The 24,012-nt window shown below is 41.9% G+C and overlaps 1 protein-coding gene across 1 annotated transcript in view; it reads right to left on the reverse strand.

Annotated features, from left to right (window-relative positions):
* The window catches only part of GAREM2 (GRB2 associated regulator of MAPK1 subtype 2), a 187,898-nt gene that overhangs the window by 72,599 nt on the left and 91,287 nt on the right, over window positions 1-24,012 (reverse strand). Inside the window, exon 2 of the mRNA XM_089655657.1 lies at window positions 16,040-16,180. Within this exon, the coding sequence (XP_089511783.1) occupies window positions 16,040-16,180 (141 nt within the window). The remainder of the gene's footprint in view (window positions 1-16,039; window positions 16,181-24,012) is intronic.

Below are 24,012 nucleotides of genomic sequence, written 5' to 3' on the forward strand. Positions count from 1 at the left end.
AGTGCTGGCTTAACTGACTCTTTAACCCAAGTCGAGTTTGACCCAACCCCCTTCCAAATTCTACCTACAAGTAAGCTTACAATCAAGATTCACTGTAGGTACAATGAATATCTCCTAAACGTGTACTGTTTAGGAGATGTTGACATCGGCAATAACCGATGAGGTCACACGCGCATGCGCAGTGACACTCTGCGTTTAGGGCGTACAGTATGCTGTGAAATGCAGATCGCTGTGCTGCAGCTCATGTGTACATGCGCAAGAGTGACGTCATCCTGTCCCCAGCCACCCAAACACCTGCAGCCCGTGAACCCGGAAGCAAGACCAGGTGAAGATGGAAGTGTCTGGGAGCTGTGACAGCACTGCGTTGGAGGGCTCCGTCTGTCATAATGTGCCAGTATGTGATGCACACCAGTACATTATGACTTAAACCTGTAAAGGGCCTAATTTTTTTTGAATTTTTGTGGTGGTTTACTACTTCTTTAGGCTTCACTCTTTCCGCTGTTGTAAATAGCTTTTGTTCTAATTTACAGAGCTCAGTAGCTCAATATGAAGTTTACACATATGAATGGGTCAGAGCAGTAATTCCTCCCTTATTGTATGGATCTTCTAAGGTGACAAAGCCAGCCATGAAGCAGGTTGTCATCCGATCTCTTTTGAAAATCCCCCAGTGCTCTGGGAATCATTTATCATGTATGCAATATTTATATTAAAGTATGTACAGTGGGGATAGAAAGTTTGGGCACCCCAGCTAAAAATTTGTATTAATGTGCATAAAGAAGCCAAGGAAAGATGGAAAAATCTCCAAAAGGCATCAAATTACAGATTAGACATTCTTATAATATGTCAACAAAAGTTAGATTTTATTTCCATCATTTACACTTTCAAAATAACAGAAAACAAAAAAATGGTGTCTGCAAAAGTTTGGGCACCCTGCAGAATTTATAGCATGCACTGCCCCCTTTGCGAAACTGAGACCTGCCAGTGTCATGGATTGTTCTCAGTCATCGTCTGGGAAGACCAGGTGATGTCAATCTCAAAGGTTTTAAATGCCCAGACTCATCTGACCTTGCCCCAACAATCAGCACCATGGGTTCTTCTAAGCAGTTGTCTAGAAAACTGAAACTGAAAATAGTTGACGCTCACAAAGCTGGAGAAGGCTATAAGAAGATAGCAAAGCGTTTTCAGATGTCAATATCCTCTGTTCGGAATGTAATTAAGAAATGGCAGTCATCAGGAACAGTGGAAGTAAAAGCAAGATCTGGAAGACCAAGAAATATATCAGACAGAACAGCTCCCAGGATTGTGAGAAAAACAATTCTAAACCCATGTTTGACTGCACGATTCCTCCAGAAAGATCTGGCAGACACTGGAGTTGTGGTACACTATTCCACTATAAAGAGATACTTGTACAAATATGGTCTTCATGGAAGAGTCATCAGAAGAAAACCTCTTCTACGTCCTCACCACAAAAATCATCGTTTGAACATTGCAAATGAACATATAGACAAGCCTGATGCATTTTGGAAACAAGTTCTGTGGACCGATGAGGTTAAAATTGAACTTTTTGGCCGGAATGAGCAAAGGTACGTTTGGAGAAGAAGGGGCACAGAATTTAATGAAAAGAACCTCTGTCCAACTGTTAAGCATGGGGTTGGATCAATCATGCTTTGGGGTTGTGTTGCAGCCAGTGGCACAGGGAACATCTCACGAGTAGAAGGAAAAATGGATTCAATAAAATTTCAGCAAATTTTGGATGGTAACTTGATGCCATCTGTGAAAAAGCTGAAGTTAAAGAGAGGATGGCTTCTACAAATGGATAATGATCCTAAACACACCTCGAAATCCACGGGGGATTACATCAAGAGGCGTAAACTGAAGGTTTTGCCATTGGCTTCACAATCTCCTGACCTCAACATAATTGAAAATCTATGGATAGACCTTAAAAGAGCAGTGCGTGACAGACAGCCCAGAAATCTCAAAGAACTGGAAGACTTTTGCAAGGACGAATGGGCAAAGATACCTCAAACAAGAATTGAAAGACTCTTGGCTGGCTACAAAAAGCATTTACAAGCTGTGATACTTGCCAAAGGGGGCAGTACAAGATATTAACTCTGCAGGGTGCCCAAACTTTTGCAGACGCCATTTTTTTGTTTTCTGTTATTTTGAAAGTGTAAATGATGGAAATAAAATCTAACTTTTGTTGACATATTATAAGAATGTCTAATTTGTAATTTGATGCCTTTTGGAGATTTTTCCATCTTTCTTTGGCTTCTTTATGCACATTAATGTAAATTTGTAGCTGGGGTGCCCAAACTTTCGATCCCCACTGTATGTTCAAGTATATTTAAATAACAGATAAATGATTGCTTGAAGAATCATAATATGGTATAAAAAAGGTTAAAATTAAATCCATATAGTTTCTCTTTAGGCTAAATAAAGATAACATATATCACTCTTTGACATTTAAGCCTGCATATGTATAATAAATCAAGCCTGAACATTCAGACTCTTGCAGAAACCCATTTGTGACTGACATTTTTTAAAGGGATGGGACTATAAAGAGTACAACTGGATGTTTTGCCTTTTTTTTCTGGATCAACATTGGTAGAACAGTATTATTAATAGAATTGCCTGAATGTTCTGTTCCACCTCTATGTAATTTTTCTGTTGTTGTATTGAACTTTATCATGTTACTATTGTTCTGTTGTATGCTGACATCTAATGGTAGTTTAGGGCCACTACAACTTGATTACTTATGTGATTTGGTATTTCCCTCTGTACTTCCCTCCCATTTAGTTAGATCAGTCCCAGCTAGACACTCCTTGTTTATTCTATGTTCCCTCAGTCATTGTTAGTTCTTCACAGAGACAGGACATAGGAATGTTCTTGTCTTTCTTACACATCAAGAAAGACTGGAAAAACATCCTTGGTACTAAATGTGTCTGAAGTAAAATTGCATTGAATTCAATGTGGATGGTGCCAAGTCAGCAAGTGATTAAACCGTCCACATATTTTGGGTCAATGGAGCATTTGAAACAAAAATTTGAACTCAGAAGACTCTGGTCTCTAGCTCACTAATGAGCATTGTTAGTACACAGAATTCCTACAAGCGGCAGAAGGTGGTGCGGTGAATGTGGCCCCAGCGCAGCCTGGTTGCTGAGAAATGTGCAGAGACACAGACCCATTTATCACAGGGAGATGGCTTTATGAATGGAGATGGTAAGTGAGGTTAACACGTTCCACTCTGCAGCTCCGCGAGAGTCGGCCCAGCTCATCCTGGATACATTTCACATTATTAATTCACGAGGGTGAATCAATGTCACAATGAAAGACTCATTAAGTCTCCACTCAATGGCGATGATCTCAGAGGCCTTAAAATACCAGCGAAGAGCAGCGACCAAGATCCGAGCTAAGTAATCTGGGGGAGAAAATGATGAGTTTGCAATTATGATATCAGAGTGGCCTCGTCTTACCCCGTTTTGTGGTTTTGTGGTCAGCTTGGCAACTGGAGTGGGGAGGCAGAGCACTGACTTCCACCCGTCTCTCACACAATGGCCGAATCGAAAAAATGAAAGGATCATTACACCCAAAAAGTGATATTTCAGCTTTTGTTGGATGCCAGGTAGAAAAGATGCCCACTCAAACCTTTCAGGGTCTGGAAAAGAGACATTTATGCCTCCTGTGACAATAACCAAAGGGCCCATCATTCCTGCTGGAGTCCTGATTTGTCTTAAGCTGGTTATACACCCTACTATCAGATTGTACAGCCTCTGCCAAAATACAAAGAGTAAGGGCCACCCTAAGATAACTTTTCAATGTGTGTGGATTCAGGCAGGCTCTTGTAGTACATAGTTGTTGGCAGATCTATAGCAACGTTTCTCGACCTTTTGTTAGACATGGCAGCCTTTAACAGTATGCAAAATCTTGAGGCACCTCAATCTAAAATGTAAAAAATGTTGTTACTAATCAGTAGTAAACCTGAGCCTGGGATGATGCACACAACCGCTTTGGTGAAATTAACTTCACACGAGGATCCTTTCATCACATCAATGCTCACACATCACATCAGAGTTACTCCTTAATGTTAAAAGCCCCAATCATATCAGAGGTCCACCTACACATCCCCCGATCAAACCAAAGTTTTCCTTATACATCAGAGGCCCCCCATCACATCAGGGCCCCCCCTATACATGAGAGCCCCCCATCTTATCAGATTCCCTCATCACTAAAGAGGTCCCCACCAAAGTCCTCCCATCCATCTCTGATCCAGGTTAAACTGAGTCTGATGCTTGGGGTACCCCTGGGGGAACGCAAAGGGTACCCTGGAGTGCTGTGGCACTTTGGTTGAGAAACACCGATCTAGAGAATGTTGTACAGACTAAAGCTGTCCATATACAGTAGTGGCCAAAAATATTGGATTTCTGTTAGATAATGCACCACATCGCCCAGAAAATTGTTGCAATTACTTTTGCTTGGTTTTATCTGGCCCTTGGGACATTATTTCCCCCACTGTCAGCAAATGTGGAGCATAGTTTCTGCCGCTAACACCGATAATGAGTCACTATTCCTCCCACTGATACCAATGATGGGGCACTATTCCTCCCACTGATACCAATGATGGGGCACTATTCCTCCCACTGATACCAATGATGGGGCACTATTCCTCCCACTGATACCAATGATGGGGCACTATTCCTCCTACTGATACCAATGATGGGGCACTATTCCTCTCACTGATACCAATGATGGGGCACTATTCCTCCCACTGATACCAATGATGGGGCACTATTCCTTCCACTGATACCAATGATGGGGCATTATTCCTCCCACTGATACTAATGATGGGACACTATTCCTCCCATTGATAACAATGATGGGACACTATTCCTCCCACTGATACCAATGATGGGGCACTATTCCTCCCACTGATACCAATGATGGGACACTATTCCTCCCACTGATACCAATGATGGGGCACTATTCCTCCACTGATACCAATGATGGGACACTATTCCTCCCACTGATAGCAATGATGGGGCACTATACCTCCACTTATACCAATGATGGGGATCTATTCCTCCCACTGATACCAATGATGGGGCACTATTCCTCCCACTGACATCAATGATGGGGCACTATTCCACTGACACTAATGATGGGGGGCTATTCTTCCCACTAATACCAACGATGGGGCACTATTCTTCCCACTGACACCAATGATGGGGCACTATTCCACTGACACTAATGATGGGGCGCTATTCTTCCCACTGATACCAACGATGGGACACTATTCCTCCCACTGATACCAACGATGGGACACTATTCCTCCCACTGATACCAACGATGGGGCACTATTCCTTCCACTGACACCAACGATGGGGCACTATTCCTCCCACTGATACCAACGATGGGGCACTATTCCTCCCACTGATACCAACGATGGGGCACTATTCCTCCCACTGATACCAACGATGGGGCACTATTCCTCCTACTGATACCAATGATGGGGCACTATTCATCCCACAGATACCAATGATGGGCACTATTCCTTCCACTGATACCAATGATGGGGCACTATTCCTCCCACTGATACCAATGATGGGGCACTATTCCTCCCACTGACACCAATGATGGGACACTAATCTTCCCACTGATACCAATGATGGGGCACTATTCCTCCCACTGACACCAATGATGGGGCACTATTCCTCCCACTGATACCAATGATGGGGCACTATTCCTCTCACTGATACCAATGATGGGACACTATTCCTCCCACTGATACCAACGATGGGGCACTATTCCTCCCACTGATACCAATGATGGGACACTATTCCTCCCACTGATACCAATGATGGGACACTATTCCTCCCACTGATACCAATGATGGGACACTATTCCTCCCACTGATACCAATGATGGGGCACTATTCCTCCCACTGACACCAATGATGGGACACTATTCCTCCCACTGATACCAATGATGGGGCACTATTCCTCCCACTGACACCAATGATGGCGCACTATTCCTCCCAAAGATGGGGCACTACTCTTCCAAATGATGCCAATGATGGCATACTAATTTTCCCACTGACACCAATGATGGCGCATTATTACTCCCCTAATACCAATGATGGGGCATTGTTTACTCCAACTGATGCCAGGATGTTTTCTTCTCCCACTGGCCACAGTCTGGCCCCCCTAAAGTTTGCAAGACAGTAGACTGGCCCTTCGTTTAGAAACTTTGGAGACCCCTGCTCTATGGTTTCCTTGGTCACAGGTAGGCAGCTAAATGATTGGATGTTAGCACTCCATGTGACTTTTGCTCTGTTAAGAGCCCACCACAACAGCGCTCAACTATAACTAGAGGCTGAGACCTGTTGGGGGCCTGCCCCAGCAGCACTTGATCATAACTAGAGACCAGGACCTGTTGGGAGCCCGCCCCAACAGCGCTTGACCATAATTGGAGACTGAGACCTTTTGGGAGCCCTCCCCAACAGTGCTCAATCATAACTAGAAATTAGGACCTGTTAAGAGCCCGCCACAACAGCGCTCGACCATAATTGGAGACTGAGACCTTTTGGGAGCCCTCCCCAACAGTGCTCAATCATAACTAGAAATTAGAACCTGTTAACAGCCCGCCACAACAGTGCTTGACCATAATTAGAGACCAAGACCTGTCGGTGACAGCCCAGTGACTTTGCTGGGAGCAATCAGCGAGCACGCTCTCAGAACAGAAAATTCAGCCGCCATGGACGCTTATGTGCATTGGGTGGGTGCAGGGGCGGACTGACCATTTGGAAACTCGGGCACTGCCCAAGGGCCCGGGGTCAGTAGGGGGCCCCTGAGATGCCCCTGGTACCTTTTTCATAGGCTTTTGTGAGTTTAAACAAGGACACAGGGGCCCCATGATCCCCTATTGCCTGGGGGCCCCATGAATTGTCAGTCCGCCCCTGGATGGGTGTTAAGGCCACCCTCCTTGCCAGTGCCACTGCACACATGCATTATGCAGTCAGCACGAGGTTAAACACCAAATATATCCTCTGTCTCAACTAGTACAAAATTTCACTAAAATGTCTCAATTTTCACAAACTTTCTTCAAAGTGGAAACTCCTGATTTCTCTCACCCCTAATTGTGTGTGTTGGGGGTGGGGGGGGCTTGACTCATTTCCAACACTAGATGCATGGGATTTTCATGCTGTCCAATGCAATTGAGGATTGTAGACTTTTTTTCCTTCTACCATCTGCAAAGTTCTGCTATGTAAATTGCTCCAAAATTTGCTCCCTATGTAGAATTACGGATGGTAAACTCCTTGGGGTGCCAGGCACCGATAGGAAGGGATCAATATTCCGAGTTCCATGTGTCAGAACTCATTTATAAATGATCTGGCTGTATCTGTGAAGGAAAGTCTATTTGCCCCCCTTATCACTTCCGCTTATCAAATAAAAACAACGAATGATTAATTGCTTGTCATAACTTTCCGAGAAACCCTTCACCCTCATTGCACACAAGGCTGCAAGGATTGCATCACACGGACTGGTGACTGCGACGGCTGCCATGGCATTAATCTGGTCGGATCTGCGGACTGATGGGAAGTGATAGTGTGATTGACCTATTAGTCACTCAGCATGTGGCCAGATAAAGTTACTATGATCAGACAATGACCGGGATTTCATCACTTCTTCCTCTCTCTGGCAATACGAGGAAAGAGCACTGCGTTTAACCATTTCTCGACTTTTTCACCCCCTTCCAGTCCAGGACGATTTTCAGCTTTCAGCGCTATCACACTTTGAGTGACAATTACTCAGTCATGCAACACTGGAACCAAATTCAATTGAACTTTTTAGCATTTTTTGAGGCAGATAGAGCTTTCTTTTGGTGGTATTTAACAACTTCCAGTCTGGACACTTTTACCCCCTTCCTGTCCAGGCCAATTTTCAGCTTTCAGCGCTATCACACTTTGAATGACAATTGCGCGGTCATGCAACACTGTACCCATATGAATGTTTTAGCATTTTTTTAGACAGATAAAGCTTTGTTTTGGTGGTATTTATTCACCGCTGGGATTTTTATTTTTTTTGCTATGTAAATGAAAATGCCCAAAAATTTTGAAAAAAAGTGTTTTTCTTATAAATTTTGCAAATAAATAATATGTCATCATAAATCTTGGCCAACATTTATTCAGTTATCTTTTTAGTAACAAAAAAAATAACCCAAATTAGTTTATAACCAAAAATTATAATTTTTAAAAAATGTTTTAAGATTTTTATTTTATTTGTTTATATTATTATTTATGTTTTTTTTTTACATACTGTCACCCTAGCAGTAGAATGTCACCATGGTGACACTGTACTACTTGTGGGGGTGATGAAGATTTTTTTTTTACACTGATTGCTTTTACACCCATAATTCTCCTTCTCTCTGGCTGCATTCTTGCAGCCATTGAGAACTACTGTGTGAGCTGTGATTGGTCACAGCTTGTCACATGGTACAAGGCTGTTGTGAATAGCCCTGTACCATGTGACCTCTGTGATTATTCACAGATTTCACACGTAGTAAGCAATGATGTCAGAAGTGACATCTTGCTTACTACTCTGCATGTGATCACTGATTGGCCAATCAGTGATCACATGATCAGGACCTCGCACAGAGGTTCTGTCCGATGATTGGTGTTCCACTGTGTCCAGAGGACACAGCGGGCACCGGATTGCGGTGCTGCGTGCTGCCAGGGAGCGCGCACAAGCAGGGGGCGGGAAGGCCGTTTATAAATGGCCACCCGCCCCTGCACTGCCATATAAATGTATATAAACGGCCGGAAGGGGGGAGGTGGTTAATAACTGCTTTTTTATTTTTTGCTATATAAATGAAAAAATTATTTACACTTGGCACAATGCAGTCAGGCAACCACCAATCCCAGACACGTCCATCGGATTGCCAGACAGAGAAGCATGATTGGTTACTCCAAAGAAAAACAACCCCACACCATAATCCCCCTCCACCAAACATTACACTTGGCACAATGCAGTCAGGCAGGTACCGTTCTCCTGGCAACCGCCAAACCCAGACACGTCCATCGGATTGCCAGACAGAGAAGTGCGATTTACCACTCCAGAGAACACGTCTCCTCTGCCCTAGAGTCCAGTGGCGGCGTGCTTTATACCACGGCATCTGACGCTTTGCATTGCACTTGGTGATGTAAGGCTTGGATGCAGCTGCTCGGCCATGGAAACCCATTCCATGAAGCTCTCTACACACTGTTGTTGGGCTAATCTGAAGGCCACACCAAGTTTGGAGGTCTTTAGCTATTGACTCTGCAGACAGTTGGCAACTTCTGTGCACTGTGCGCTTCAGCATGCGCTGACCCCGCTCTGTCATGTGACGTGGCCTACCACTTGGTGGCTGAGTTGCTGTTGTTCCCAGTTGCTTCCACTTTGTTATAATCCCACTAACAGTTGACTGTGGAATATTTAGTAGCCAGGAAATGTCACGGATGGACTTATTGCACAGGTGGCAACCTATCACGGGACCACGCTTGGAGTCACTGAGCTCCTGAGAGCGACCCATTCTTTCACCAATGTTTGTAGAAGCAGTCTGCATGCCTAGGAGATGATTTTATACACCTGGGGTCATGGAGTGTTAATTAAACCGAGTCATTATTTTCAATGGATTTTCATTCGTAAACCGAAAATTACGTTAACCGAGGCATTCGTAAACCGAGCTACACCTGTACAAGTACAAAGAACGTATCCTTTGTTCTGTAAACTTCTAGTCCCATCAACCCGCCAGGTAATGGAGAAAAAACAAAATCAGACGTGTTCGAGATCCGGCCTCCAGAGGCACCGTGGAGAAAAAGGTGTAAAGGAAGTGTGTTAACTGGCAGGATCACCAGGTGAAAATACAGAAAGAAAAGCCTAAAAAAATAAAACTAATGCAGCCACCACAACTAGATCTGAGGACTAGTAAGCTGCAGCGTCGTAAATTTATGTTTTTAGGTCTTAGCAACGCTTTAAGCCTTTTCTTTAGCGTAGTACAAGATGGAGTCACTCTGGATCGGGGCAGGGTGGTATCCCTAGAGGCACACCCTGCAATTTATTGCACAGATCCCGTCGTCAACAGGAAGCGATAACGAGCGGTAATATGATTTTTATTATGTCACAGCTGGAAGGTCTAATTATTGAAGGCGTGCACGCTGGCTGCCAGGGAAAGGTTGTAATTAATATGTCACGGCGAGCTGGAGGTTCCTGGAGGAGACAAAGCTTTTGTCACTGTGTGGTTTTCCCATCCAATGAATCAGAAGAAAAAAAAGAGACGAAGGCACTGATCATGATTCGCCGTCTCAGCTATTAATGTCAGCCGGCGAGCGGCAAGGTCAAATGACAGTCACCGGTGAGGAGCCTGAGCTTCGGAAAAAGCGCAATAAGTCCAGCAAGACCCAAAATTAGATGTAATGTGGCTGAGAGAGAAAAGGTAACACCTAAGTTTCCAAGAAAATCACTTCAGTCACCGAGCCATTTTTTCAAATTTTTTTTAAAACGCATATTTAAAAAAAAAATCATTTTCGGCCTGAACATTACTTAACCCCCCTTCCTCATCCACCCCCCCACAAATCTTCTATTTTTTATGAAAGAAGACATCCTCAAGAATAAAATAGTGGTAGTTCCAGTTTATAACGCCAGAACCCACATTCATGGGCACACATCAATTTAAGGCTTGACATGTTGGGTATCTATTTACTCAGATCTTTTATATTTTACCAAAAATCGATTTATTCGCCCAATTACCTTTATTGCATTTTATAACTGAAATTTTACATTTGTGATAACATCTTCCCATATGGACGAAAAATATATTTGAAATATATTTTAAAAAATATTCTCCCCAAATATATTGACATATATTTGAAATACTAAAATTTTGGCCATATTCAATATATTTCAAAATATTATATATATACTGTCTGTTGAAATGCATTTTTATTACAAATTATATGAAAAATATTTTTAAAATTCTTATATTTTTAAAAGGTAGGTTCTACCTTTCCCAATGCTCCTTCAGCTTCACCTACAACACTGCCACCTCCCCCTCCCCCTCCCCCTCTCTGTCGGGGTCCCCCAAGGCTCTGTCCTCGGGCCCCTCCTCTTCTCCATCTATACCTCCTCCCTTGGCAAACTTATTCACTCCCACGGCTTCAATTACCACTTCTATGCCGACGACACCCAAATTTACCTCTCCACCCCCCACCTCACCCTCTCATTCTCTGTCCGCATCGCCCACCTCCTATACAACATATCAGACTGGATGTCGCTCCATTTCCTCAAACTCAACCTATCCAAAACCGAGCTCCTGGTCTTCCCCCCACCCCGTGCTCCTCCCCCATCTTCTCCATCACTACTAACAACACCACCATCTCTCCCACCCCACATGCTAAAGTCCTGGGTGTCACCCTGGACTCCCACCTCTCCTTCCTACCCCACATCCAACTGCTATCTAGATCTTGCTGGCTCCACCTCCACAACATCTCCAAGATATCCATTCCTCACCCCAGACACCACCAAACAACTCGTACACTCCCTCATCATCTCACGCCTGGACTACTGCAACTCCCTTCTCACTGGCCTACCCAAAAGAGCGCTATCTCCTCTCCAGTCGATCCTAAATTCAGCAGCTAGACTCATCCACCTCACCAACCGTTCCACATCTGCCTCCCCCTTCTGCCAATCCCTTCATTGGCTCCCGATTGCCCAACGCATCAAATTCAAACTGCTAACCCTGACCTACAAGGCCACTCACAATGCCGCCCCGAACTACATAACTGACCTGATACCCAGATACTACCCTACCCGTGCCCTCCGCTCCTCACAGGACCTCCTACTCTCTAGCTCCCTGGTCTCCTCCTCCCACGCCATGATTGCAGGACTTCTCCAGGACTTTCCCCATCCTCTGGAACTCCCTACCCCAATCCATCAGACTGTCACTTACCCTCCTCACCTTCAGGCGCACCCTGAAAACCCTCCTCTTCAGGGAAGGCTACCCCAACCTCACCTAACACCCGACCTCACCTAACAACTAACCTCCTCCACTCCTCCCACCACTCCATCCCCCACAGCCATCTCCTCCTGTACCACCTTCCCCTCCCTCCTAGATTGTAAGCTCGAAAGAGCAGGGCCCTCGAATCCCTTGTGTATTGTATTGTTACTGTCTTGTCTCATGTTCTGTCCCCCTTGCTACTGTACAGCGCTGAGCATACCCATTGGCGCTATATAAATACTCTATAATAATAATAATAATAAATAAAATTACATTTTCAAATATACCGTATATCTTTAAAAATACAAATGTACATTTTGGAATGCATTTACAAATATATGTAAAAATAAATGTTAAAATTACTTTTTTTTATGTGTTCAAAAAAAAAAAAATCGGAATAATATATTTAAAAAATATCTAGTTTTAAAAATATCTATTTTTAAAATATATTCTTCAGATGTTTTTAATTTATAAACAAGTAATTTTAACATATACTTTTGACATATATTTGTAAATGCATTCCAAAAATGTAGATTTGTATTTTTAAAGACATACAGTATATTTGAAAATGTATTTTTAAAAAAATTTTTCATATATTTTGTAATAAAAACGCATTTCAACATACAGTATGTATATATATATATATATGTGTGTGTGTGTGTGTGTATATATATGTATATATATATATATATATATATATATATATATATATAAATCTATTTTGAAATATATTGAATATGGACAAAATTGTAGTATTTCAGATATATGTATGGTAAATATATTTGGGAAGAATATTTTTTAATATATATTTCAAGTATATTTTTCTTCCATATGGGAAGATATTATCACAAATGTAAAATTTCAGTTATAAAATGCAATAAAGGTAATTGGGCGAATACAGTTGTGGCCAAAATTATTCAACCCCCACTGAAATTGAGTGTTTTGGCCAGTTTGACATTGCTTTTGATCATTCAGTCATCTTGCTTACATTTACATTAAAGAGGCACTTGTAGGTCAGACAAATATAACATAACAGTTATAATGAAATAACCACAAATGTCTTTTCTGTGCTCACAGCATTATCAGTTTTATTCAACCCCCAAGTGACATTCAATCTTAGTACTTAGTACAGCATCCTTTTACAGTTATAACAGCTTTTAAACGTGAAGCATAGCTTGACACAAGTGTCTTGCAGCGATCTACGGGTATCTTCGCCCATTCTTCATGGGCAAAGGCCTCCAGTTCAGTCACATTCTTAGGCTTGCGCACTGCAACTGCTTTCTTTAAGTCCCACCAGAGGTTCTCAATCGGATTTAAGTCTGGTGACTGCGATGGCCACTCCAAAATGTTCCAGCCTTTCCTCTGCAACCATGCTCTAGTGGACTTGGAGGTATGCTTGGGATCATTGTCCTGTTGAAAGGTCCAACGTCTCCCAAGCCTCAGGTGTGTGACGGACTGCATCACGTTTCCATCCAATATCTCCTGGTACTGAAGAGAATTCATGGTACCTTGCACACGCTGAAGCTTCCCTGTACCTGCAGAAGCAAAACAGCCCCAAAGCATGATTGACCCTCCACCATGCTTCACAGTAGGCAAGGTGTTCTTTTCATCATAGGCCTTGTTCTTCCTCCTCCAAACATAGCGTTGATCCATGGGCCCAAACAGTTCTAATTTTGTTTCATCAGTCCACAGAACACTATCCCACAACTTTTGTGGTTTGTCCACATGGCTTTTGGCATACTGCAGTCGACTCTTCTTATTCTTTGGAGACAGCAAGGGGGTACGCCTGGGAGTTCTGGCACGGAGGCCTTCATTACGCAGTGTGCGTCTTATTGTCTGGGCTGAAACTTCTGTACCCACATCTGACAAATCTTTTCTCAGTTCCTCAGCAGTCACACGGGGACTTCTCTCCACTCTACGCTTCAGGTAGCGCACAGCAGTCGAAGTCAGCATCTTCTTTCTGCCACGACCAGGTAGCGTTTCAACAGTGCCCTTTGCCTTGAATTTGCGAATGATGCTTCCTAAGGTGTCTCTTGGTATGTTTAACATCTTTGCAATCTTCTTATAGCCATTGCCCTTCCTGTGAAGAGAAATCACCTCTTCTCTTGTCTTCCTGGACCATTCTCTTGCCTTCACCATGTTTGTAACCACACCAGTAAATGTCTAGAAGGAGCTGAGTATCACAGTCATTTTAAAGCTGCCTAATTGGTGCTTATTATGCTTGATTGCTGCTCGGTGACATCCACAGGTGTTTTCAATACCTGATGGAAAGCACCTGTATGAACCTCTGTTCTTCAGAGTGGTAGTCTTTAAGGGGTTGAATAATTGTGGCAATGAAGAAACCACATAAGAACCATTTACTACTGTATTACATAAACAATTGATGTCATTTTAGTTGCATTTGGGTAGTTACAACGTCCTTGTAGGATTTGATTCTGAATACAATTCCAAATGTACACTATAGTCCCTAAACCCCTTTACAGCATTGGGGGTTGAATAATTTTGGCCACAACTGTAAATCAATTTTTTTGGTAAAATATAAAAGATCTGGTTGCACTGAGTAAATAGATACCCAACATGCCAAGCCCTAAATTGGTGTGTGCCCATGAAACGCCACATAGTTCGTTACCCTATATTTTCCATAGGCAATGCTTTAATAGCCCCCACAGGTCTTCAGTTTTAGGATAACTGTGAATAATGGGCGTAGAATGATTGATCTATTTCAAAGATATTTTTCTTCCATGTGGGGATGTACAGTTCATAATCCTTCCTTATTAAAGCATGCTTCCAGTGATAATCTTTCCTTTTCCTTTTAGATTACAGTGGCGAAGGCTTGCAAGCTCTGTCAGTTTTACGGCTCTCTGTTGCCCCAGTTGGGGAGATTTTCCTTACTTCCTGTTCTAGCGACAATATTGGAAATCTCCACCAATATACAGACAGAAAAAAAAATTTACTTATTCGCCCAATTACCTTTATTGCATTTTATAACTGAAATTTTACATTTGTGATAATATCTTCCCATATGGAAGAAAAATATCTTTGAAATATATTTTAAAAAATATTCTTCTCAAATATATTGACATATATTTGAAATAATACAATTTCGGCCATATTCAATATATTTCAAAATATATTTAAATACATAACTATATCTATCTATCTATCTATCTATCTATCTATCCACACTGCATGCTGAAATGTGTTTTGTATATATATATTACAAAATATATGAAAAGTATTCTTAAAAATATATTTTTTTTAAATATATTCTTCAGATTTTTTTTTTAACATATAAAAAAGTAATTTTAATGTATCATTTTACATATATTTGTAAATGCATTCCAAAAATGTAGATTTGTATTTTTAAAGACATACAGTATATTTGAAAAGTATTTTTAAAAATATTTTTCATATATTTTGTAATAAAAACGCATTTCAACATGCAGTATATATTGACATATATTTGAAATGCTAAAATTTTGGCCATATTCAATATATTTCAAAATATATTTCAATAAATATATATATACATACATACGTATATATATATTCCAAAAATATAGATTTGTATTTTTAAAGACATACAGTATATTTGAAATGTATTTTTAAAAATATGTTTCATATATTTTGTAATAAAAACGCATTTTAACATGCAGTATATATTGACATATATTTGAAATGCTAAAATTTTGGCCATATTCAATATATTTCAAAATATATTTCAATAAATAAATATATATATATTTATTTATTTATTGAAATTTATTTTGAAATATATTGAGTATGACCAAAATTGTAGTATTTCAAATATATGTGAATATATTTGGGAAGAATATTTTTAAAATATATTTCAAATATATTTTTCTTCCATGTGGTTCTATAGGTATATAATTGCTTTCATCCATATAAGAAAAGGAAATTAAAGCTGCCAGCCGCTAAGGAACAGTATGTCAGTCAAGCTTCCTCAAGGTGTAATTATTCTTTAACTCGGGAAATCAGATCCCTGCTATACCTGGATACTGGAGTGGGATGTCTATCTTGGGCCCAATGACGTAGTGTCCCTCCTCGAGGCTGTGAGCCGTCACCGTTGTCCACTGTCGGCAGGAATGAATTAGGATGACGTCCTGGTCACTGACCCCTTCCACGTATTCCCCTGCAAGAAAGTATCGATCGATTAGTCAATTAATCAATCAGTCTCCTCTATGTGTAAGTTAGGAAATAAGTGGGGAAGGAAGATGCACCTATTGTTATCAATGGTTTATGGTATCCTTGGACAACAATGTTAAATGTCTCTTTTATTATTCTTGCCATTAAAGCTGAACTCTGGGAAAAGTAAAGGTCTTCCCTTGCCTTCGACTACATTGCAAGGGTTAAATGCTTGATTGTTTCTAGGGGGACCGGGTAATTCAGTTTTACTTATCCGATCCTCTGCAGCTCTTTGCGCTGCTAAACTGATCCCTGCATCCCGTTCACTGTACCTTGGTGGTTGGATGCCCATGGCATAATCAAGACTAGTGAAGGGTCTGTTTTTCTACCTATGATTATTCTCCATTAAACGGAGCATTCAAATGGGTTTCCTCATCTGACTTCCTCAACATGTGAGTTTATTCATTAAGTTAAACTGTCTGACCTGATGCAAGGGATAAATTTAACACCACGTGGTATAGCTGTATATATCGCTGGAGATAAACTTTATGGCCTCGTAGTCCGAGTCAGAACACGCATCCAGCCATACTTTGTGCTTAGGGACAGTCTACTGCCAGAGCAGAGAGAGCGCTATTAGCTGGGGGAGCAGAGGATCAGGTAGGTTAAACTTCTTCCCTGAAGAGCTCAGTAGACGAAACGCATAGGGACGGAGTTATGTGATGTTATCCTATACATGGACTGAGCTCTCATCCAAGCATCTTTTGTGCTGCTTGACTGATCCCTGCAGCCTCTGCACTGTACCTTGGTGGTTAGTTATGGCATCATCAAGACTAGTCAAGAGTCCATAGCCCTATATTGGATGTGTTGAGGGACAGTCTACTGCCAGAGCACAGGGAACACTGTTAGCTGGAGGAGCAGAGCTTCAGGTAGGTAAAACTTTTTCCCTGAAGAGCTCAGTAGAAAAAACGCATAGGGACGGAGTTATGTGACGTTATCCTATACATGGACTGAGTTTGCATCAAGGCATCCTTTGTCCTACTAGACTGATCCCTGCAGCCTCTTCACTGTACCTTGGTGGTTGGATGCCCATGGCATCATCAAGACTAGTCAAGGGTCCATACCCTAATATTGGATGTGAGGATGCTGAGGGACCGTCTACTGCCAGAGCACAGGGAGTGCTGTTAGCTGGGGGAGTAGAGGGTCAGGTAGGTAAACCTTCTTCCTTGAAGAGCTCTGTAGACAAAATGCATAGGGATGGAGTTATATGACGTTATGCTATACATGGACCGAACTCACATCCAGGCATCCTTTGTGCTGAGGGACAGTCTACTGCCAGAGCACAGCAAGCGCTGTTAGCTGGGGGAGTAGAGGATCAAGTAGGTAAAACTTCTTCCCTGAAGAGCTCAGTAGACAAAACGCATAGGGACGGATCGCATCCAGGCATCCTTTGTGCTGCTAGACTGATCCCTGCAGCCCCTTCACTGTACCTTGGTGGTTGGATGCCCATGGCATCATCAAGACTAGTCAAGGGTCCATACCCTAATATTGGATGTAAGGATGCTGAGGGACAGTCGACTGCCAGAGCCCAGGGAGCGCTGTTAGCTGGGGGAGTAGAGGATCAGGTAGGTAGAACTTCTTCCCTGAAGAGCTCAGTAGACGAAACGCATAGGGACGGAGTTATGTGATGTTATCCTATACATGAACCGAGCTCACATCCAGGCTGTGCGGTGGAGCCAGTAACGAAGGAGAGAAGGCGATACACCTGAGTGCTGATGTACAGCACAAATTATGTGAGTGTTTTATTGGCTTTTACGTGGTTTTATAAACAAATGGTTTTACACTATGGTGGCTTTTATTGTTTTTCCACAAGAGGCAGTGGTGCTGCATAAGGGGGTGACCTAACCAAAGACTGAGTCTTTGGAGGAGTGAAGGAGTGCTGGAAACCTCTGATGGAGTTCCAGAGAAGGGGTGAAAGAAACCCGTTTATTGAGTGCAAACTCGCCCAGGACTGATGGGTCAGTGTATCTGGTGATGGTGCAGGAAAATCACGTGATGGAAAGAGAAGGAAAAATTGAGGGTCCCATGGAACCTTTATGGCTATGACTAAGGCTTATTGCCGAAACGCGTAAGCCATTTTATATGCACATTTTACTCGCTCAATAAAGTTTACTTTACGGGACGACGAGTTCCGGCTATACCAATCCTCGTCACATGGTACCTGACACAAAACGTGGACAATAAATTTGGACAGATTGAGAGCACGAAGCACTTTCTAATATCTGGTTGATATATCCAGGGGCAGACTGACCATTTGAAAACTCGGGCACTGCCCGAGGGCCCGGGGTCAGTAGAGGGCCCCATGAGATGCCCCTGGTACCTTTCATAGGCTTTTTTGGGTGTGGTTTGAGTGTGGGTGAGGACACAGGGGCCCCATGATCCCCTATTGCCCGGGGGCCCCATGAGTTGTCAGTCCGCCCCTGTATATAAGCTTCATTTTTTTAAAAGTGGAAGAATTTGAGATTTGAATTTCATATATATTATAATGTACATATATGAATTTTTGCACATGCACTTTATTATACATACAGGTGTACCTCGGTTTACAAACGCCTTGGTTAACGTAATTTTCGGTTTACGAATAAAAATCCATTGAAAATAACAGCTCGGTTTACAAATTATTTCTGCAATACGATCGGATTAATTGGTTTTCAATGTATTTATGAATTTTTTTTTAATCATGTCCCTGTACAGTATTTATACCTTTAAAGTGCACATTATAAAGAGTTTTGAACAGATAGAAAATTGTTTGACTTTTTTCTGACCTCCGGAACGGAATACTGTACTTGGTTTTCAATGCATTTACAATTTTTTTTTTAATCATGTCCCTGTACAGTATTTATACCTTTAAAGTGCACTTTATAAAGAGTTTTGAGCAGATAAAAACATTTTTTACTTTTTTCTGACCTCCGGAACGAAATACTGTAATTGGTTTTCAATGCATTTACATTTTTTTTAAATCATGTCCCTGTACAGTATTTATGCCTTTAAAGTGCACTTTATAAAGAGTTTTGAACAGATACGGTTTTTTTTTACTTTTTTCTGACCTCCGGAATGGATTAATTGGTTTTCAATGCATTTATGAATTTTTTTTTAATAATTTCCCTGTACAGTGTTTATGCCTTTAAATTGCACATTATAAAGAGTTTTGAGCAGATAAAAAATTATTTGACTTTTTTTCTGACCTCCGGAACAAAATACTGTAATTGGTTTTCAATGCATTCACACATTTTTTTAATCATGTCCCCGTACAGTATTTATGCCTTTAAAGTGCGCTTTATAAAGAGTTTGGAACAGATAGAACACTTTTTGATTTTTTTCTGACCTCTGGAACGGAATACTCTAATTGGTTTTTAATGCATTTACAGTTGTGGCCAAAATTATTCAACCCCCAATGCTGTAAAGGGGTTTAGGGACTATAGTGTACATTTGGAATTGTATTCAGAATCAAATCCTACAAGGACGTTGTAACTACCCAAATGCAACTAAAATGACATCAATTGTTTATGTAATACAGTAGTAAATGGTTCTTATGTGGTTTCTTCATTGCCACAATTATTCAACCCCTTAAAGACTACCACTCTGAAGAACAGAGGTTCATACAGGTGCTTTCCATCAGGTATTGAAAACACCTGTGGATGTCACCGAGCAGCAATCAAGCATAATAAGCACCAATTAGGCAGCTTTAAAATGACTGTGATACTCAGCTCCTTCTAGACATTTACTGGTGTGGTTACAAACATGGTGAAGGCAAGAGAATGGTCCAGGAAGACAAGAGAAGAGGTGATTTCTCTTCACAGGAAGGGCAATGGCTATAAGAAGATTGCAAAGATGTTAAACATACCAAGAGACACCTTAGGAAGCATCATTCGCAAATTCAAGGCAAAGGGCACTGTTGAAACGCTACCTGGTCGTGGCAGAAAGAAGATGCTGACTTCGACTGCTGTGCGCTACCTGAAGCGTAGAGTGGAGAGAAGTCCCCGTGTGACTGCTGAGGAACTGAGAAAAGATTTGTCAGATGTGGGTACAGAAGTTTCAGCCCAGACAATAAGACGCACACTGCGTAATGAAGGCCTCCGTGCCAGAACTCCCAGGCGTACCCCCTTGCTGTCTCCAAAGAATAAGAAGAGTCGACTGCAGTATGCCAAAAGCCATGTGGACAAACCACAAAAGTTGTGGGATAGTGTTCTGTGGACTGATGAAACAAAATTAGAACTGTTTGGGCCCATGGATCAACGCTATGTTTGGAGGAGGAAGAACAAGGCCTATGATGAAAAGAACACCTTGCCTACTGTGAAGCATGGTGGAGGGTCAATCATGCTTTGGGGCTGTTTTGCTTCTGCAGGTACAGGGAAGCTTCAGCGTGTGCAAGGTACCATGAATTCTCTTCAGTACCAGGAGATATTGGATGGAAACGTGATGCAGTCCGTCACACACCTGAGGCTTGGGAGACGTTGGACCTTTCAACAGGACAATGATCCCAAGCATACCTCCAAGTCCACTAGAGCATGGTTGCAGAGGAAAGGCTGGAACATTTTGGAGTGGCCATCGCAGTCACCAGACTTAAATCCGATTGAGAACCTCTGGTGGGACTTAAAGAAAGCAGTTGCAGTGCGCAAGCCTAAGAATGTGACTGAACTGGAGGCCTTTGCCCATGAAGAATGGGCGAAGATACCCGTAGATCGCTGCAAGACACTTGTGTCAAGCTATGCTTCACGTTTAAAAGCTGTTATAACTGTAAAAGGATGCTGTACTAAGTACTAAGATTGAATGTCACTTGGGGGTTGAATAAAACTGATAATGCTGTGAGCACAGAAAAGACATTTGTGGTTATTTCATTATAACTGTTATGTTATATTTGTCTGACCTACAAGTGCCTCTTTAATGTAAATGTAAGCAAGATGACTGAATGATCAAAAGCAATGTCAAACTGGCCAAAACACTCAATTTCAGTGGGGGTTGAATAATTTTGGCCACAACTGTACAAATTTTTTTTTAACCATGTCCCTGTACAGTATTTATGCTTTTAAAGTGCACTTTATAAAGACTATTGAGCAGATAAAAACATTTTTGACTTTTTTCTGACCTCTGGAACGGAATACTGTAATTGGTTTTCAATGCATTTACAATTTTTTTTAATCATGTCCCTGTACAGTATTTATGCCTTTAAAGTGCACTTTATAAAGAGTTTTGAACAGATAAAATTTTTTTTTACTTTTTTCTGACCTCCAGAATGGATTAATTGGTTTTCAATGCATTTACAAATTTTTTTTTAATAATGTCCCTGTACAGTATTTATGTCTTTAAAGTACACTTTATAAAGGGTTTTGAACAGATAATTTTTTTTTTACTTTTTTCTGACCTCCGGAACGAAATACTGTAATTGGTTTTCAATGCATTTACAATTTTTTTTTAATCATGTCCCTGTGCAGTATTTATGCCTTTAAAGTGCACTTTATAAAGAGTTTTGAACAGATAATGTTTTTTTTTTTACTTTTTTCTGACCTCCGGAATGGATTAATTGGTTTTCAATGCATTTATGACATTTTTTTTAATCATGTCCCTGTACAGTATTTATACCTTTAAAGTGCACATTATAAAGAGTTTTGAACAGATAGAAAATTGTTTGACTTTTTTCTGACCTCTGGAACGGAATACTGTAATTGGTTTTCAATGCATTTACAATTTTTTTTAATCATGTCCCTGTGCAGTATTTATGCCTTTAAAGTGCACATTATAAAGAGTTTTGACCAAAACAAAAAAAATACTTTTTTTTACTTTTTTCTGACCTCCGGAATGGATTAATTGGTTTTCAATGCATTTATGAAATTTTTTTTAATCATGTCCCTGTACAGTATTTATGCCTTTAAAGTGCACTTTATAAAGAGTTTTGACCAAAACAAAAAAAATACTTTTTTTTTTACTTTTGTCTGACCTCCGGAATGGATTAATTGGTTTTCAATGCATTCCTATGGGAAACAACATTTCGGTTTACAAATTTTTCGCAATATGAAAAGTCCCGCAGAACGAATTAAATTCGTAAACTGAGGTATGCCTGTATATGAATTTTTCATGCACTTTATATGTGAGGTGAGGTTTTTTTTTTAGGTTATTTAGGCGCTGTACTTATATGAATGTATTAGCTGTGGTCACAACCATAGTGACTAACTACGGCAGCTGGGGTGAAAGCAAGGTAAAGGATAGTGCGGGTGATAGCAGTGCATAAAACCGCAGCAATTTTACCAGACCAGGAATTTGGGTCTTCAGCCAGCTGAAGGCTGAGCACCTCTGGTCATGGACTGGTTAATCTAGAGAGAATCTGTTTTCGAACCCCGCACACAGCGCCCATAGGTAGAGAAATCTGGGACATCTCCGCCTGAGAAAAAAGTAATTGCAGATTTGTGGCTGCTGTGTATCACTAAATATGGTTTATTAACGGTAAGGGTCGGCCCACCCAGAATCAACATTTTCAGTGTTTTGCACAGTCTAGAGACTTGAACCCCATGACAGCCTGTTTTCTCTCTCTGGGTCTATATTGATGAAATCTCTGTACTGATTCCCCAGGTCTGCACACCTGGAGTTCCCATTATGAGGGGTTCCCACCATCCCTGTGCTGAGTTCCCGGGTCTGTACACCTGGAGTTCCCATTATGAGGGGTTCCCACCATCCCTGTGCTGAGTTCCCGGGTCTGTACACCTGGAGTTCCCATTATGAGGGGTTCCCACCATCCCTGTGCTGAGTTCTCAGGTCTGTACACCCGCTGTGCCCATTATGAGGGGTTCCCGCCATCCCTGTGCTGAGTTCCCGGGTCTGTACACCTGGAGTTCCCATTATGAGGGGTTCTCAACATCTCTGTGCTGAGTTCTCAGGTTTGTACACCCGCTGTGCCCATTATGAGGGGTTCCCGCCATCCCTGTGCTGATTTTCCTGGGTCTGTACACCCGCTGTGCCCATTATGAGCGGTTCCCGCCATCCCTGTGCTGATTTTCCTGGGTCTGTACACCCGCTGTGCCCATTATGAGGGGTTCCCGCCATCCCTGTGCTGATTTTCCTGGGTCTGTACACCCGCTGTGCCCATTATGAGGGGTTCCCACCATCCCTTTGCTGAGTTCCCGGGTCTGTACTCCTGCTGTGCCCATTATGAGGGGTTCCCACCATCCCTGTGCTGAGGTCCCGGGTCTGTACACCCGCTGTGCCCTTTATGAGGGGTTCCCACCATCCCTGTGCTGAGTTCCCGGGTTTGTACACCCCCTGTGCCCATTATGAGGGGTTCCCACCATTCCTGTGCTGAGTTCCCGGGTCTGTACGCCTGCTGTGCCCATTATGAGGGGTTCCCACCATCCCTGTGCTGAGTTCCCAGGTCTGTACATCTGCTGTGCCCATTATGAGGAGTTCCCACCATCCCTGTGCTGAGTTCTCAGGTCTGTACACCTGCTGTATCCATTATGAGGGGTTCCCACCATCCCTGCTCTGAGTTCCCGGGTCTGTAATCTTGCTGAGACCCTTAGGCCTCATGCACACAGGGCTTAAAACAGCTTTTATTACAGGCATTTGGCATTTTCTTTTTTAAGCCGGTAAAAACACCGCTCTGTCAGCCTATGTGTCCATGCACACAACAGCATTTCCAGGCATGCTAGAAGAGGAGCATCTACAGGCTGAAAGACAAAAAATACCAAAACGCATTCCGGAGAGAAGCTGAAGAGCATGTGAACGCATCTAAACACTGAGAACACCAAAACCTCCAGGAGGGAGAATGTCCCTGTTGTAGTATCCAAGACATTA

This window comes from Staurois parvus, unplaced genomic scaffold (genome assembly GCF_062004578.1).
Source record: "Staurois parvus isolate SC_StPar_1 unplaced genomic scaffold, SC_StPar_1.0 ptg000860l, whole genome shotgun sequence".
Taxonomy (NCBI): Eukaryota; Metazoa; Chordata; class Amphibia; order Anura; family Ranidae; genus Staurois; species Staurois parvus.